Source organism: Scheffersomyces xylosifermentans (genome assembly GCF_036884685.1).
Source record: "Scheffersomyces xylosifermentans strain CBS 12540 chromosome Unknown RJT20scaffold_1, whole genome shotgun sequence".
NCBI lineage: Eukaryota > Fungi > Ascomycota > Pichiomycetes > Serinales > Debaryomycetaceae > Scheffersomyces > Scheffersomyces xylosifermentans.
This window is the reverse complement of record NW_027042939.1, coordinates 632,043-650,011: the sequence shown is the minus strand read 5'-3', so window position 1 is coordinate 650,011 and position 17,969 is coordinate 632,043. Positions and strand designations below refer to the sequence as shown.

The following is a 17,969-nucleotide window of genomic DNA, read 5'->3' as shown; positions in this document are numbered from 1 at the left end:
GGCAACTTTTACCCCATTGAGTCGTAGCAAGTACCGCCGTCTGCTCAGCCTGGTCACTATACTCCACAATCCATAGCTACTGCCTCACTAAAACTCGAGATTCATCAGGCTCCACCATCTCGACATGGCCAGCGTCCCCATAAAACAAGAGGCCTCTCTTCTGGCACCTAATGCGGCGTCAGTGGCCTCTACCGCCAGCTCGAACCAGAGCGGTTCCAATGACTTTGTCAAGAAACTCTTTCTAATGCTCCAGGAAGAAAGCTACAAGGATGTGGTTCGTTGGACCACCACAGGAGACTCGTTCGTGGTGCTTAACACCAACGAATTCACCAAGGAAATCCTTCCTCGCCATTTCAAGCACTCTAACTTCGCTTCCTTCGTCAGACAACTCAACAAGTACGATTTCCATAAGGTCAAAATACCCAATGAGGAGAAACAGACATATTTATATGGAGAGGACGCCTGGGAGTTCAAACACCCGGACTTTAAGATCAATGACCGTAGTTCCCTCGAAAACATCAAAAGAAAGGGACCATCCACCAAGAAAGTAGGTCCTCCAGCATCGGTAAATGGCAATGAAGGCATACGCCCTTCGTCGGGCACCTGTAACCACAACTTCTCCCATCTCACAAACTCCCAGAACCACATGAAAGAACAGATAGACCAACTCAAAGCAGATAATAAGGCCCTTCACCAGGATATCAACATACTACAGACCAAGTACAAAACATTAATAGAAAATATCGTAGCCATCAACACCGTGGATGAAAGATATCACAGGTCTATGGGTGTTCTAGTGAATTGCTTGCTTCAAGCCGGTATCAAATTACCTCCGTTGGACTTCCCCAACTCATCCCTAATGAACCTTCAACAGCCACCACGGACGCAAAATCATAACCCACAGCAACTAGCTTCCGTGATACCGACTATAGCACAACCTTCAATTTCCCAGGCTCAACACCACCAATCAAACTCAATTTCACACCTATCACCAACCCTCCCAAGCCCCAATGGAGCAAGGCTTCCTCAAGTCCAACAACCCATCGCTACTGCTCCAACAAACAGTTCGAATATATCAGTAGCCCCAACCTATTTACCGCAAGGAGGATTAGCCCCTCCCGCGCCACTCCCAACAAGGCAAACACCCCCCAATGATACTATTACGCCTAAGCAGCATTCTCCACTTGTACCATCCACGGCAGGTTCTCCTCAGACAAGTACCACGACCTTGGCAAACCCAAAATTTCATGTATTATTAGTAGAAGACGACAATGTGTGTATTCAGTTGTGTCGCAAGTTTCTTGTGAAGTATGGGTGTCAGGTCACTGTTGTAACTGATGGGTTGAATGCCATTTCAACAGTTGAACATACCAAGTATGATTTGGTCTTAATGGACATCGTGATGCCAAATTTGGATGGAGCCACTGCAACTAGTGTTATCCGTTCCTTTGACACTAAGACTCCAATTATTGCCATGACAGGAAATATCGAAGATAACGACTTGGTAACATACTTGCAAAATGGTATGTCTGATATCTTAGCAAAGCCATTCACGAAGGATGATTTGTACTCGATTTTATCGAAACATCTCTTGACAGATGATAATAAGACTGGAATTGATACCAGGCCAGGTAGAGTGAGCCTCCCAGTAGCTCAGACCGATGTTGGCCCTCCTCCCACCAACATGAACGGCTTGCAATCAAATGAGTCCTATCTCAGTGCTGAAAGTGACGACCCGTTATCGAAAAAGCCAAGGTTGCAATAATTGATGGTTTAGATACTATATCTGATGGTATGGTTTAATCTATTATTATGAGAGTTCAACCTACTAATTGTGGTATAATTGTACGCTTTTTAACAATATTATTTATTACTCAAAATGTGAAACTATTACCGGTTCTATGGAATCAGCCCGTTAGAGATTTAACGGAATGCTTTAGTCAGACAGTTGATTGAAGTGTAATCATTCTTCGAAGAAAGCCAGAAAAATTTGGCATCAAAGCAAAGTGATGAGACGGAAGTCTCTGTAACATTACTAGACAATTTATGTATTTTACTTCTTCTCTAAAATATATCAAGAACTTTTTAATTGTGAATGTCAGGATGTAAGCTCTTAAGCAGCTTTTGGTGAAGTACATGGAATGCCAAATCTGAAAACGAGTTGCCCCAATCATCATTCTTCCTGAAATTGGAGGTGAACTTCATTACCTGAGCTTGATCGAAGTAACAATCTAACTTACTATAGTCTATTACTGGCTCATGGAATAGATTCTTGTTTTTCCTGTTATTCTTCTTTGGTTGCACAACGACGAACTCTTCCTCATCTTCGACTTTATCATTGCTTCCAGGATACTTCGGTGATTGACTAAGCAGTACTAGGTATGAAATGACGGGAAATGTTTCAAATAGTTTCTGTTTCGTGTACCTGTCTGTGTGTGAAACAACATCATTACTTAGTAGAAACAATGGCTTTTCTTCTTTAATCAAGATATCTGTAAGCTCTAGTGGGGCATGTGGTAGGAAGTAAAGGGTTTCGGTGTCTTTGAAATTCGTAGGTTTTTCAGCCTCAACTACGTATGATAAGTGTTTCTCGAAGAGATAGACGTCCTTTTCGTTGAACACAGGGTCATATATCGACACCTGGTCAATTAGAAGGTAGGCTGCTAGCTCCATGAGATATGCCAATTGGTATAATGCATTCCTACTCTCCGTTGGTGAGCCTAGGGCCAAGCATCGTATTGTCGTTATACCTTTGGAGTTGTCTGATTCTGTATCTTCTACGGTTTTAGGGAACTGTATTATTCTCTTTGATTCGGCAAAGAACTCCGAGGAGGCTATATTTGATCTGAATCTGTCCAATTTGTCTATAAGCTGGCAAAACTCTTGACTCTTGCTGAAATCATCAGGTAGGTTTGGCAATTTCCTGGGTTTTTCTTTGGGTTCGATATATTCCGACATGAACAATGGTTGTGCTGTGCTGTGCTGTGCTGTGCTGTGCTGTGTTTTGGGAGAAGCGAAACAAATTACAAACTATTCTAGTCGTCGTAGGTGCCTAATAGAAGAACCTGCAATTATATAATCTATCTCTGGTGTTATTTACCAATTAGAAAGAGGTCAAACAATTGGATGCAAATAAATCTGTTAAAATAAAATCAATGCTCAATTGAGATGCTGCACTTTTTTTCTTTACAATTCACTATCACAAAACGATTCTTCAGTAATGTATTTACATCAGTACATTTTTTTCAAATAATAAATAAATATGTATTAAGCAATATACTAAATTCTACCTTGTTTAGTCGTATCTACGTTCTTCTCTTATTAGCTTCCCTTCCTAAACACCATCTCTTCGATAATCACCTCAATATTCACCTCAATAATCATAATCATCCTCTCATCATCTCATCCTCTGCATCAAATTCCATTTCTCACTTAACTATTCTGCGGCGCTACCACGTCTCTCTCTTTCTCTCTCTCAATCATCTCTCCCCGGCCCGTAAATTTTTTTCACCGAACCTCATCACAGACTCTTTTTTCAGTACTAACAAAAGCACAATACTACTGAAGAGACTATATATACCAACACAGCATAGACCAATCATTTTCCTGCAAAATCCCCGATTTTCTTCTCAATTGCGTTATTCCAACCCCATCCCGCCCCATACGGTCACTATCTCTCCCATTTTACTCCTCTCTCCCCAGAATCCATCCCCCACATTATCGTCCCACCTCGTCCCTCCCCGTCCTTCCTCTTCCCTCTCCCCATCTCTTCTCTCTATTCTACCACGGGAACCATTTCTGCTTAACTATGTTCCTGCAGACACCACCCCCATCTCCAGTGCGAAAATCTCGTCAGTAGAAATTTTCTCTGCTACTGAGGTTTAACGCTGTTGTAAAGAAGAAGGTTATGATGTCTTACGGTGTATTCAGTTGTGTTTTGATTGTTAGGTTGTCAGATAAGTGAGTGCTACCGAAACAGGACCGCAGTATTAGTTTGCTTGGGCTTTTGTTTACTCCAGGATACGCTTTTTATTCCCCATTGGTGGTGATATTGTCTGCTTGCACGGTGTCTATTCATTGCTGGTTGTAAGAATATTCCAAGGATTCAGTGGTTGATACGATCCAAAAGTCAACCATTCATCCCGGTTTTTCGCATTGACGTCTACAAACATCATCTCGTCCGTAGCCATGCGTAAATGTAAAATATTCGTGGGTTCGTCTCACCCAGAACTCGGAAAGCTTGTTTGCGAGAGATTGGGCGTGGAACCTGCTCCTTGTACGTTGAAGAAGTTCTCCAACGGAGAGACTTCGGTCCAGATCGGGGTGTCGATTCGTGACGAGGACGTTTACATCATCCAGTCAGCATCCCCAGAAGTCAACGATCACATTATGGAGTTGTTAATTCTTATATCTGCTTGTCGTGGTGGTTCTGCCAATAAGATCACTGCTGTGATCCCCCAATTTCCATATTCCAAACAATCGAAGATGAAAAAGCACAGAGGTGCTATCACAGCCAGAATGTTGGCCAATCTTCTTGTCATGGCTGGTGCCGACCATGTTGTGTCCATGGATCTCCATGCTTCGCAAATGCAAGGTTTCTTCACCAAGCCTGTCGATAACTTGTTCGGAGCTCCAACCTTGGCTCGTTGGATTCGTCACAATATCCCAGATTGGGAAACCGCCGTCATGGTGTCGAAGAACCCAGGAGGTACTAAGAGAGTCACTGCACTTGCTGACTCGTTAAAGATTAACTTCGCCATGATCCACACTGATAGACGCAGAACCCAAGATGGTTACTCAAAGAAAAAGGCCTTAAAGAAGTCTACTACGAAGAAGTTAGAATCCACTCCAGAAGGAGACGAGGACGAGGATGAAGAAGATAACATTGTTTCTGAGATTCAAACAGCCAGAATTGTGCAGGGACATGTTGTTGATGATGACTATCCAGCCAATGGCTCTGCGAAGGGCTCGTCCACTAAAGCATCTACCAATGACCATTTAGAGCGTTCTTCTATTTTGGATAGTGACGTTTTAGGTGGATCTTATGATGCTGCCGGTTCTGATGATGAAGATGAACCAACTTCTATGAACCAAGAGAAATTAATCACGTTAGTCGGTGATGTTAAAGACAAAGTGGCGATAATATTGGACGATATGATCGACAAACCAAGTTCCTTCATCGCCGCTGCTGAGCACTTAAGATTGAATTGTGGTGCTAAGGCCGTCTACGTCGTAGGTACTCACGGTGTTTTCAGTGACAAGTGCTTGGAAAGCCTCTTTGAATCCAAGTGTATTGACAAGGTTGTTGTCACCAACACTTACCCAATCGGCAGAGAGAGAATCGAGAAGCACAAGAGCAAGTTGACTGTAATTGATGTGTCTCCAATCTTCGCTGAATGCATCAGAAGAGACCATTTCGGTGAGTCTATTTCTGTTTTGTTTGACTCATTGGCCGCCATCGAGTAAACAAATAGAGGACTATCAAAAGTTCAATCCAAACAACCCCCTAAACAAGCAGCTATTCCTGTTTCTTCCTTTCTATTTTAACTAGTTTATGGAGATATTTATCGTGAATATTAGGTCACACTTTACGCTGTTTGTCAAGGAAAGACTTCACATCATTGATTGATGATAAAGACTTTTCTTACTACGGTTTACCTGTAGGACCCAACGATGCAACCACCGGGTTGCAGGACATGGTCTCCTTGATGGCTGCAAGGTTATTGAGAATATAGAGATCACTTGGACTAACGGAGCGTTGGAATACTAACTGCATTAGCACACTCTTTTATCATTGAACGTTTCCTATTTGTTCGTAATAGGAAGCACTCAATGGCCATCAGAGAAATCTCAATCTGAATCTTGTAGATGAAACTGGGCCTAACTTTGTAGATTAATTATACCTTTCATTCTTAATTCTCCAGCTTTCTTCATCAATACCGTCTGTTTTATTTTATTCACTACCTAATATTCAATGAAGTCTATATTCTCTCTATTTGAATTATCTCTTTCTTGTCTAATTCCTATCCTTGTCCCTTACGATCTAGTCTTCACCTTGCTCCTCGTGTTCATCTTGCTCCTCCTCCTCTCCCTTATTTTGCACCCATCGTGGTATCAAGAAATCAGAGACAATTTCAAATATAATCACGTGACCTAATCTAACCCTTTTCCTCTGTCTAAATGTTACCATTTTCCTGCATATTCCTTCCCAACTCAATTTTTTGTGTCAAGCACAACGTATCCCGATAGAACAGCTTTTGAGATGAGGTCTTCTTCCATGTAAGAGAGTCACAGGACATCCATAGAAGGACTACAATGAGTACAGAGAGTGAAGTTCACTAAAGAGGGTCAGTAGAACATACCAATTTTTTAATAAATTCTCAGTCAAACTTGCAAATATCACCGTCAAATACATCCCACAGTGAAAATCAGCCCCTACTTGTGAATAATTTCACCGTAGACTGCCTCATACTCCTGGCTCTTGATCTCCAGTAACCCTGCGCCCACCAATACCCTTCGTATCAATTTCAGATAGTAAAGGCTGTGGCACGTGACATCTTCCATACCGACAAGCCAATTTTCCAGCTGTCTGTCGTTCCTAATAATAATAGTACTCATCACACGTTTTCTAATCTCTTTAGCGTGTTCTGCGTTGCACTGGTCGGTACTGCTTAGTGGAATCATCGAATCAGTATAGAATCCGAGATGGCGTCTCCCAACAAATCTTCACCGATTCCAGTGCCTGGAAGAAGTGAAATCCTCGAAGGTGACACACCAGCCACTATCAACTCAGCATTGGAGTCTATCTCAAGCTCAGTGTCTCCTAATTTACCTGAAAGCAACCCCGATTCGACTGTGAACTCCGCTTCAACCACTAGATCGAATTCTGCCAATTTTACTTCGCAAAGTTCACTCATCGCAAATAGACATCTCCCTGCTAGTGTTCAGCTAAAGGTCAGCCAACCAATGTCCCCATTACTGTTGAACGACCCTAGCCAATTCCAAGAGTCGAAGTCCACAGCAACCCCACTTGTTCCTGGTCAACCTCTTCCTTCGCCTGCCACGGAGAAAGCCATTGCTTCTATTGCCCCAATGCTTGAGAGCTTTGCCCCTAAGACTTCTGCCGAGGAATCCTCTCCAATTCACTCTAATGTCAGTTCTACCGTTGGGTCTTTCCTGAGTGATAATGATCCAAAATTGACAGCAGACAACCTCCAGAGCCTTAAAATCCGTTCTAACTCTATTGGAGGTTCCAGCAATTCGCCTTTCAGTCAGGAGGGACATCATATTTTGGATAAAACTCTTTCCAACACGTCTAACACTTCAAGAAAATCCCTTTCTATTCACAAGGAATTCGAGGGTCCCAAATTACCGAAAATAGGTAAGATTGGTGTATGTGCTATGGATGCCAAAGTATTATCAAAGCCATGCAGAAAAATTCTTAACCGTTTGATAGAAAACGGTGAATTTGAAACCATCATCTTTGGTGATAAAGTCATTTTGGACGAAGCCATTGAAAATTGGCCAACGTGTGACTTTTTGATTAGTTTCTTCTCATCTGGTTTCCCATTAGACAAAGCGATCGCCTATGTTAACTATAGAAAGCCATACACACTCAATGACTTGGTCCTTCAAAAAGCTCTCTGGGATCGTAGATTAGTCTTGAAACTATTAAACCACGCAAAGGTTCCAACCCCAGATCGTTTGGAAATTAGCAGAGATGGAGGCCCTCATTTGGATGACTTTTTAAAGGAGAAATTGTTAGAGGTTGGAATCAGCCAAACTGAATTGGACGAATTATGTGATCAATCAGAACCAGAATGGGAAATGGTCGACGAAGATACCCTTAGAGTCGGAGACAAGGTCATGAAAAAGCCGTTTGTGGAAAAGCCAGTTGATGGAGAAGATCACAACGTCTACATATACTACCCAAAATCGACAGGAGGAGGTGGCCGTAGATTGTTCCGTAAGATTGGAAATAAATCCTCAGAATTCGATCCAGAGCTCACCTCGCCAAGAACTGATGGTTCATTCATCTACGAAAAGTTCATGGATACAGACAACTTCGAAGATGTTAAAGCATATACCGTTGGTACAACATTCTGTCATGCGGAGACTCGTAAATCTCCAGTTGTGGATGGTATTGTCAGACGTAATACTCATGGTAAAGAAATCAGATATATAACTGATCTCAGTGAGGAAGAGAAGACTATGGCAAGAAATGTCAGTGCCACTTTCAAGCAAACCATTTGTGGTTTTGATCTCTTGAGGGTCAATGGAAAATCCTACGTCATTGACGTCAATGGATTTTCTTTTGTAAAGGACAACAACGAGTATTACGATGCTTGTTCCAGTATCTTGCGTAGTCTCTTTGTGGAAGCAAAGAAGTCTCGCGATTTATTGAAAACCCAAATTCCAATCTCTACTAAGTTACTTCACAAAAGTCAATTTGAAGAAAAGCAACAGAAGTGGGTTTTCAAAGGTATGGTCTCTGTCATTAGGCATGCGGATCGTACTCCGAAGCAAAAGTTCAAGTACTCTTTCCGCTCTCCTCTTTTTATCTCTCTTTTGAAAGGTCATAAGGAAGAAGTTATCATTAGAGCCGTTCCTGATTTGCAGGTGGTTTTGGAAACTGTTAAGATTGCTGAAGAAAAGCAATTGGAAGACTTGAAGAAGTTAAAGCAATTGAGAGGCGCCTTAGAAAAGAAGCTTCACTTCCCAGGTACTAAGATCCAGCTTAAGCCAGCCCTCAACAGTGAAAACCCCGAAATAGTCGAGAAGGTTCAGTTCATCTTGAAATGGGGTGGAGAGCCTACTCATTCTGCCAAGCATCAAGCTAGCGATATGGGTGAACAATTGAGACAGAATATAAAGCTCTTAAACAGAGATGCTTTAAAGGACGTCAAAGTGTACACTTCTTCTGAAAGAAGAGTAATTGCTAGTGCTCATTTGTCAACCATGGCTCTTCTAGGATTGGACAGGGATCATGAGACTTTGCCTGAAGACTTCTTGATCATTAGAAAGGATCTCTTGGATGATTCCAATGCAGCTAAGGATCTCATGGATAAGGTCAAGAAGAAGTTGAAGCCTTTACTTCGTAAGGGTGCTGAAGCTCCTCCACAGTTCACTTGGCCAGCTAAGATGCCCCAACCGTTTGATGTGATCAAGCGTGTTTGCGAATTGATGAACTTCCACCATCAGATCATGAAGTACAACTTTGAAACAAAGAATGTGGATGAATTCCAGACAAACTGGTGTTGTGGTGAAGACCCTAACCTTTTCAAAGAAAGATGGGATAAGCTTTTCCAGGAATTCATCAGCGTTGAGAAGACCCACCCATCCAAGATCTCTGAGTTGTATGATACTATGAAGTATGATGCTTTACATAACAGGCACTTTTTGCAAAAGGTATTCTCGTTTGATCCTAATGATGAAGCGCTCATGGAAAGATTGAGCCTGACATGTGGTGAAACAGTTAACTCATCCGGTTTGGTTAGTGAATACCCTATCAACATTTTGGCTATGAACAACTTCAAGATCCCTGAGAGTACCAGTGCTAACGGGATTAACTCTGGTACTGGATCTGGATCGAACTCGACTAGTAACCTTGCAAATATCACTTCTTCATCTACCCCAGCTTCTGCTGGATCCTTGGGTTGGGTCTTGAAGGGAGCATCTTCCTCTGTCTTAGACTCTTCTAGTACCAGCGAAGATGGCACTAATGGTAAAAAGTCTTCTAGTTCATCAAAGGCTAGTGAGAACCCATTTGACCATCCTACTTTTGCTAGATTGAGGGAACTTTACCGTTTATCTAAGGTCTTGTTTGACTTCATCTGTCCTCAGGAATATGGTATTAAGGATGAGGAGAAGTTAGATATTGGTTTATTAACCTCGTTGCCATTGGCCAAACAAGTCCTTTCCGATATCCAAGATATGAAGAAACATGATACTGCAGCAGTTGTTCATTATTTCACGAAGGAGTCGCACATCTACACTTTGTTGAACATTATCTATGGATCTCAGATCCCAATGAAGATCGCCAAAAACTCATTGCCTGAATTGGACTACTTGTCCCAGATCGTCTTCGAGTTGTATGAATCTGGAGATGCAAGCAGCCCCAGTGGCAAGAAGCATTCCATTAGATTATCGTTATCTCCTGGTTGTCACACTCAAGATCCATTGGATGTTCAATTGGATGATGACCATTACATTGGATGTATTCCTCGTATTAGTTTGACTAGACACTTGGATATGGATCTTGTGACTCAAAGATTGAAGTCTAGATTCTCCAGAGTATCTTTACCGAAGAAATTTACTCCCGTGAATATCTCTAGTCCTTTGGCTACAGGCATTTAAATAGCTACTTAAATTATTGTGCTGTTAATAGAAATACATATAAATTACAAATACATCCTCGACCAATGCAATTCATTTATGTCCAGTTGAAACAAAGAGGCTTTCATGAAATAGGACGATATTTGCAGCCCAATTAGCACCATGAATAGGCATGTATCACTGTGTTACTGACCTGCAGAGATAGATATACATGTCCTGTTATTGAATGGCTATATGAAGTTACAGTTGAAATATAGTTTATTATTAATATATATTAAATAATCCTTCAATTAATCTAAACACTAACACTAAATTTAATAACCAGCTCTAAGTTAGAAGTCGGTAGTACCACGTACCGAAACCTCGGGAGCGAATAATCTGCATCTGTATCTAACAATAATTTGAATGTAGATGATTAGTAACTAAAGTCCCAATAAAAAGAAAATCATAACAGAATTTTGAAAGCAAACAACCAGTAATATAAACAGGTGAAGACTGTCAAAAGTTATTTCGTACCACGGAAACAACGCTAACAGTCTGTGTAATTGGGTAGGCTTAAGCCTTTTCGTAGTTTTCCCAGTTTTCAAGAATAGCCTTTATCTTATCGGACTTGGTCAATTCATAAACCTCCTCAAAATATTCCTTGGTAATCTCGAATGGCTTGGCAGTCAAGTTAGGAATATATTTGCCAATCAAGTCGTTAGGCTTGACAGATGACTTTGGAATCTTCTTGCACAAGAATCTCTGGAATGGCTTGACACCAGACATCAAGTATGAAGAGTGGAATGGCACAGAAATACCCTTTAATGGGATAACGGCAAAACCTCTTTGCAAGTCAATTGGTTGTGGCTTAGCCTCGGATTGGGCAGAGACCTCGGAGATGATTTCTTTCAAGTGCTCCTTCACCTCTTCAATAGATAAGGTAGCTTGCAACTTGACAATATCAATCTTGTTCAACTTGATGACATTCAATACATTGGTCAAGGTGTCCAAGGCTCTCAAGTCACCAGCAGTAACGTATTGTTGGTTCTCTACGTTGTAGTTGACAATTTCCAACAACCAGGTAGTCTTGTCAGATACTTCATCGACGACGAATCTTAAAGCAGCATCATCAAATGTTGGGCTGACTCTAGATGGATTGACAGCACACATACCATAGTTAGAACGACCGAGTTCATCTCTTGGCACAGCAACTTGCATTGTCATACCTCTGTAGAAGACAACGTCAACCAAAGATTCGATAGGCATGACGTTAGCCAATGAAGACAAAGCAGAGTACTCACCTAAAGAGTGACCAGCAAACATAATATCAGAAGGAATCAAACCCTTGGACTTAATGTCTTCGTAGGCAGCCTTTTCCATTAAGGTCAAAGCTGGTTGAGTGAATTGAGTAGCAGATAACAAACCGGTTGGGGATACGAAGGTGAAGGAAGTGGTGGTGTGGTCAATGTCCTTGAAGATCTTCTCGGACTTGATAGCACCATCTTCTCCTATGGTCTCGAACATCATACCAATGTAGTTGTCTCTGATAGCTCTTCCTCTAGCACCACCGAAATGGATTGTCAACTCGTTAGGGTTGTTTTGGACAATATCAAGGATAGAGAAACCGTAGTTGTCAACGAAGTGACGATCGGCCTTATCCCAGACCTCATGAGCTACCTCGGAAGACTTATACAAGTCCATTCCCATACCTTGCTCTTGCGAACCTTGACCAGTAAACACATAGGTAGTGATTGGCTGGTCAATCTCGGCCTCACCGATAAGGACTGGAAGATCAGTCTCAACGTTCTTTGTTTCAACCTTGATGATCTTACGACCGTTAATCATACCAACATGCTCCAAAGTGGTTTGCAAGGTGTCATTTGGTAAAACCATTCCGACAAAGCTACAGCTGAAAGCTCTAACTCTAGAGGCGACGTTGTTGGCTGCCCACTGTTCGACAAGAGATCTAATAGAAGCCGAAGAATACATACCATGGGTGATAGTTCCTGGCAATTTGGCATATGCAGCAAAAACTCTAGAGACGTGAATTGGGTTGTAGTCACCGGAGACAATAGCGTAAGGCTCGTTAGTACCTGGAGCCTTGGAAGTCAATTCCTCACCAGAAGAAATAGGAATGACATTCTCGAACTTAACAGCTTCTTCGATGGTCTTACCATTTCTGGACAAATAGTCGATTACTGGGTTACCATAAGACTTAGCAGCTTCATAGTCGACAGTACCAACCTGGATAACTTCCTTAGTAGGAAGCTCCAAGAATACTTGACCAGTAGTTTGGATAGACGAGAAAACCTCAGCTGACTTGAATTTGTAAGTAGATTCACATCTGAAAGTTAACACTTGGTTCAAGAGCTCAATGTCCTTCTCCAAGTGGAACCATTCCTTTGAGCGCAAAATAGCCAAGTCCTTAGGAGCCTTGAAAGCAACCTGGAATGGAGTCTCAGTAACCTTTTGGAATGAGTTCTCGTAATCGGTGTAATCACCTCTGTACAAGAATTGAGAAGTAACCTCCATAACCGGCTTGTTTTCTCTGTAGATGGTGCCAACGACTTCAACGAGCTTACCAGAAGCCTGGTTCAAGACAGCCTTGATTTCGGCCTTGGAGCTGACGACATCATCCTTCTTCAATGGGGCAGCACCTGGGATCATCTTGTAACCGTTGGAAAGATGGACCAATTTCAATAAGTCACCGTCCACGGTCTTAGGGAAGATAGCCTTGATGATGGCTCTCCATCCAATAACAATAGCAAAATCCATTGGAGCAAGGGTTACCTTACCTGGACGAGTAACAAAAGCTTCACACTTGTTTCCAATGGCATGGGCAAAATCGGCTATCTCTTGGCCAGTGATAGTAATCTCGTCACCCTCAATAGCCTCTTCGACATTGATTTCATTTTCGTATGGAATGTCTGCACCGTACCACAACTTCCAGTAGAACTCCTTGATTCTATCGTTTCTTCCTTCCATCACTTCCAAGATTGGAGCAAAACCATCGCTAGGCTTGTAAGTGTAGAGGAATGGCAAAGCAATGGGTTTGTTGTCGGCATTTCTGTGCTCAATTAAAGATAATTGAATAGTGTTCTCCTTAATTAACTTGATTTCAACAACTGGCTTACTGTCACCCTTGACGGATTCGTAAACAACTACAGTTGTCTTTGCGGAATCATTAGGATAAGAAATTTCAACCACAGTGGAGGAGGTTGGAGCCAAAACGTCGTGAGTAGAGTTTGCAACGTGGTTGGAGCCTTGAACAATTCTGTTGGTAGAAATGAAAGCTTGCAACCAGTTCAATTTCTCGCCGGCTATAAGCTTCAACCAGTCTTCCTTCACAGGAAGAGAAGATCCAGTAACAGCGTAAGTCACCTTATCGGCAGTTCTTGTGATCTTAACGTTTTCTAAACTGTCAAACTTTGCTGCTGGACTGCCACCAATGTACTCAACAATTGGAATCTTAGAGGCATCGCCGTTGTAAGAGTCCTTGATTAATCTAGCAATGTGGCCCTCATGAATAGAATCCAAAATTTCTCCAATTGGCTCGTTAACGACACTGGTAAATTGAGCAGCAACAGGTCCATGTAAAATACAAGTTCTTTGGACATCTTCGTCAACAACAGCTTCTAAGTCTTCGGATTGCCACAAGGAATCCTTCTTGAAGAAAAGTTCTAAACGTTCGTCAATTACTGGAACGAATGGAGCAGGCTTCTGGGTTGGTCTCATGGCACACATTAAAAAGAAGTCACAGTCCTCTTCGGAAATCAATTGATCCTTGGCAGCCTCGAAGTGAGTGAAAAACTCGTCAGTGAAGGCTTGTGGACCGGTCGACAATTGAGCGTAGTTTTGGATCAAAGAAGCAGTACCAGAAATAGCAGTAAATCTCTCTTCAACTCTTCTCAAATAGTCACCAAAGAAGTTTCTCAAGGAGACATCAATCCATCTCTCAGACTTCTTGACGTACATCAACTCAATGAGTCTGTTGGCAACTTCCTGGTAAGTCATGTCTTGTAAGTCGCAAACACCTTGGGAGTTCTTACCGAACCATGGCTTTTGGAAGTCCTTGTTCAACTTCTCGATGATGTAGTCCTTCTTTTTGTTCAAGGTCTCGATAAGCTTGTTCTTTGGCAAGTTGAAGACAGTGTCATCAAGTTCCTTCCACAACATAACACCTCTTGTAGCAATCTTGTGGATTGGCTCACCCATTTCAGATCTAACAGTAATGATACCACCAGTTGGCTTCTTGTAGGTTTGTTCCCACTTGCCGTCTGGAGCACCAGTACATTCAGCAATAAGCTTCTTTGCAGCCAAAGAAGTGTGGGCTTCCTTGGAGGTCATAACTCTAGAACCCAAAAGGATACCATCAAATGGCATTGGTGGGTAGTTGAAGTCAGTAGACCAAGAACCAGTCAAGTATGGGTAAGTGTCCTCATCAGATCCGAAACCGGAACCAGCAACAAGAACGATGTTAGGACATCTTCTGATCTTGGAGTACATTTGGAGAACTGGTTGATGGAAATCTTCGAAAGAGTGGTGACCACCACCTCTACCACCAGTCCATTGAAGGACAATAGGGAAGTTTGGATGAGCCTTAGCGATGGCGATGGCGGATGAGATGGCATCAATAGAACCAGGCTTAAGACCCAAGTGAGTCAATCCGAGTTCTTCGATGTATTCAGTGGCGACTTCAAGAGATGGGACACCGGCACCGATGGTAAGAGATTGAATTGGGTAACCTCTTTCTCTTAACTCCTTGATCAAAGGAACACCCCATTGCAACATTCTTGGGTTAACGTAAATCAAGTTAATACCGAAAGCGTAACCAGGTTCGATCTTAGAGATAATCTCGTTAATGGCGGCTTCCATACCACCAGCATGGAAATAACCACCACCAGCCAACTCAATGTGGTAGCCGGCATTGATTGTGGCGGCGACGATATCTGGGTTGACAGTAGTTGGGGTCATACCTGGAACCATCAATGGGGCTCTACCCAATAATTGGGAGAATTTGGTGTTAACAATGATCTTTCCAGCCTTGTTCTTAACCAAAGTTGGCTTGAACTCGTCCAACCAGTTAGGAGCCCATTTGATGGACTTGGAGGATGAAGCATGGAAGATTTCGTGCTTGAATCCGTATTCGTCATCAACTGGGTTGATGTCTAAAGCTCCAGCAATAATAATTCTGGAACCAGTACCTTCCTTGTTTCTGTGGGTCAAGATACCTACACCAGAAACACCACCTGGACCAAAATCGATCATGTGGGTAGCGTTAACGGCAGTCGCATCCTCCCAGTTCACTCTCAATTGAGTAATACACTTGACTACCCTGTCGGTGATAGATTCGGAGGATTCCTTGAAATCTTGGAAGTTCTCACCGTTGAAAGTGTCGTAGACTGGAATAGCAATATTCTTCTTAGGGAATTGAAGATCTTCGGCCTGAACATCCTCGAGGATAGCAATTGTAGCAGATTCCAAAAGTTGAGAGTGGAATGGGGCAAAAATAGGCAAGAAACGGTTAGAAAACTTCAATTTTCTTTGAGAGAATGGAATTCTGGATTGATCTAAACCATTTGGAGCCTTGTTGTTTCTCAAGGTCAAGTTCAAACCGTAAAGAGACTCTGGAGGACCAGAAACAACCAAGTTTCTAGCACCATTAATAAGGGAGATGGCAATGTGCTTCTCTTTAGGCAAGTGCTTGTTAGTCTGCTCAATGAACTTCTCGACTTGGTCAATAGACAAGTCTCTGATAGACAACATAGGAGAAGGTCTTCCTTCACCGTTGTTAAGGGAGTCTTGCAACATTGTTGGAGGTAAGGTGGTTCTTGGGTAGCTTTGAAGACATCTAGATCCGATGAAGAATAACAAGGAGATGGCTTTAAGAGAGTTCTCCAAATAAGATTCCCAAGAGTCAGAGGATGCAATAGCTACAGATGTGACCAAACCTTGGGAGTGACCAGTAGTACCACCAGTAGCCAAGTAGTCTCTGAACTCGCCAGGAGTCAAGCCGAGAACCTTACAAGTAATGGCGTAATGACACAATTGAATGATACAGATCACTGGACAGGAAACTGGAACGGATAACAAGTAATCTTGATCTGGAGTCAAGTCTGGGTTGGACAACCAACTCAAGATGTTGAAACCTTGAGTATAAATCTTGTCGAAGGAAGCGTCCAGCTTAACCAATTGAGCCAACTTGGCAGCAATTGGCTGGATGAGATCCTCGTGGATCAAACCCTTGTAGAGCTTATATAAATCTCTAAGTTCCTCGAAGTAATCGTCGGTGTTACCTTGACCACCGAAGATGGCCATGATCTTAGCATCGCCGTTGCGGGAGTGGTGCAAAAGGTTGGATTGGACCTTATCGATAGTGGTACTGGAGTTGACAAGGGCCTTGTAATAGTTTTTGACGATGTTCTCCTTGACCTTGGTAGTGGTAGTAGGGAACGATACATCGTCGCCGAGAACTTCAACAGCGAAAGAGTGAATATTCTCCTTGTTAGACTTAAGGAAACGAGAATTGAAGTCGTGAAGCGAGAGCTTCAAAATTTCATCGAATTGACCTGGTTGGTTTGGAGTAACCAAGGAAGCAATGAAACCAAGGAATTTGGCATACAATTCAGCGGGCGATGCAGGCTCGTCGTCACCAGCGAAACCCTCGGTTGGCTCAGGAAGAGTTCTGTTGAACTGGTCTCTCAACTGAGAGTAGTTGAAGAAAAGAGGGTTTGGCACCAAAAAGGTGAGCTCGATAGAGCCGTGGATCAACGAAAATGGACGATGAGATGATGTGGACATGGCAATTGGGTTGTAGATGTGGAATGCAGTGGAAAGCCGATGGGATCAGACTGGAGGATTAGCGACGCGGGTGAAAAAGTCGGTCTATTCTATAAATATTAGAGTTAAAGGATCGGACACGATGGTGGTACGTTCGGAGCGATCACAGTAACTGGATGTTCTATGTGAATTGGGATTTTCTGGAATGTGGGATTCGAACTTGTGGTACGAGCTTTTGGTGGTGGTACAGCGGGCTCGGTTAACAATGTAAGAAATCGGTTTGGGGCGATGAAGCGACAGTGACAAAGGTAATACACGGTGTTTCAGCGATATGGCTTGCGGCAGATAACGACTGTGATACACTCACAATTCAACAACTACTGGTTTCCAGATTAACTCTACAGTTCCAAGAGAGAAGCTTTCTATCCAAGTTAAAAAAAACTCTGCAGTCTGCCTCCAATATATATATATATCTTGCAACTCCGGCGGTTACTAAATTTATTATACGCCGTCTTCCCACAGAAAAAATGTGTTGTTCCAAATGTTGTGAAAAATGATGGGTTAGGGGAACACAAACCCAAATCAGAGGAGGACACAGCGAGGGAGTAGAGAACACGGATGGTGGGAGAGATTTAGGGGTAGGGTTGGGATAGTGGCGGGTATAAGAGATGGAAAATGATCGTGGAAGTTGTCTTTACAAGGATTTGGTGTTTTGTTGGTGATTCGACGCCGGCAATAGGCTTTTTACTGGGACGTTTGTTTCGTTGTTCAACGGTTTCCTCAGCGGTCCTTACTACTCTCTCGCAAATTTGGATAGCGCCTGAGTCCGCTGCAAAAGCTGCGAAATTCCCGAAATGTTGGAATGTTGGCTG

General features: G+C 42.5%; 5 protein-coding genes across 5 annotated transcripts; 3 read left to right on the top strand and 2 right to left on the bottom strand. All coding sequences in view use genetic code 12, as the record gives it.

Annotated features, from left to right (window-relative positions):
• Positions 1-124: 124 nt before the first annotated feature.
• Positions 125-1,765, top strand: SKN7 (kinase-regulated stress-responsive transcription factor; the record flags this gene model as incomplete). Its single annotated transcript, XM_064918088.1, has 1 exon — positions 125-1,765. The coding sequence occupies one exon, from the start codon at positions 125-127 to the stop codon at positions 1,763-1,765; it is 1,641 nt and encodes a 546-aa protein (XP_064776791.1).
• A 160-nt stretch (positions 1,766-1,925) lies between these two features.
• On the bottom strand, positions 1,926-3,203 carry RJT20DRAFT_8548 (uncharacterized protein). The gene has a single exon (XM_064921252.1). The coding sequence runs from the start codon at positions 2,956-2,958 to the stop codon at positions 2,086-2,088; it is 873 nt and encodes a 290-aa protein (XP_064776790.1). The 5' UTR covers positions 2,959-3,203; the 3' UTR covers positions 1,926-2,085.
• An 833-nt stretch (positions 3,204-4,036) lies between these two features.
• On the top strand, positions 4,037-5,720 carry RJT20DRAFT_8461 (ribose phosphate diphosphokinase subunit). Its single transcript, XM_064921250.1, has one exon. The coding sequence runs from the start codon at positions 4,189-4,191 to the stop codon at positions 5,464-5,466; it is 1,278 nt and encodes a 425-aa protein (XP_064776789.1). The 5' UTR covers positions 4,037-4,188; the 3' UTR covers positions 5,467-5,720.
• A 911-nt stretch (positions 5,721-6,631) lies between these two features.
• Positions 6,632-10,586, top strand: AFL1 (inositol polyphosphate kinase). Its single transcript, XM_064916047.1, has one exon. The coding sequence runs from the start codon at positions 6,706-6,708 to the stop codon at positions 10,354-10,356; it is 3,651 nt and encodes a 1,216-aa protein (XP_064776788.1). The 5' UTR covers positions 6,632-6,705; the 3' UTR covers positions 10,357-10,586.
• Positions 10,587-17,550, bottom strand: FAS1 (tetrafunctional fatty acid synthase subunit). Its single transcript, XM_064916046.1, has one exon. It carries the CDS (start codon positions 17,116-17,118, stop codon positions 10,891-10,893), a length of 6,228 nt encoding a protein of 2,075 aa, XP_064776787.1. The 5' UTR covers positions 17,119-17,550; the 3' UTR covers positions 10,587-10,890.
• Between the last annotated feature and the right edge of the window lie 419 nt (positions 17,551-17,969).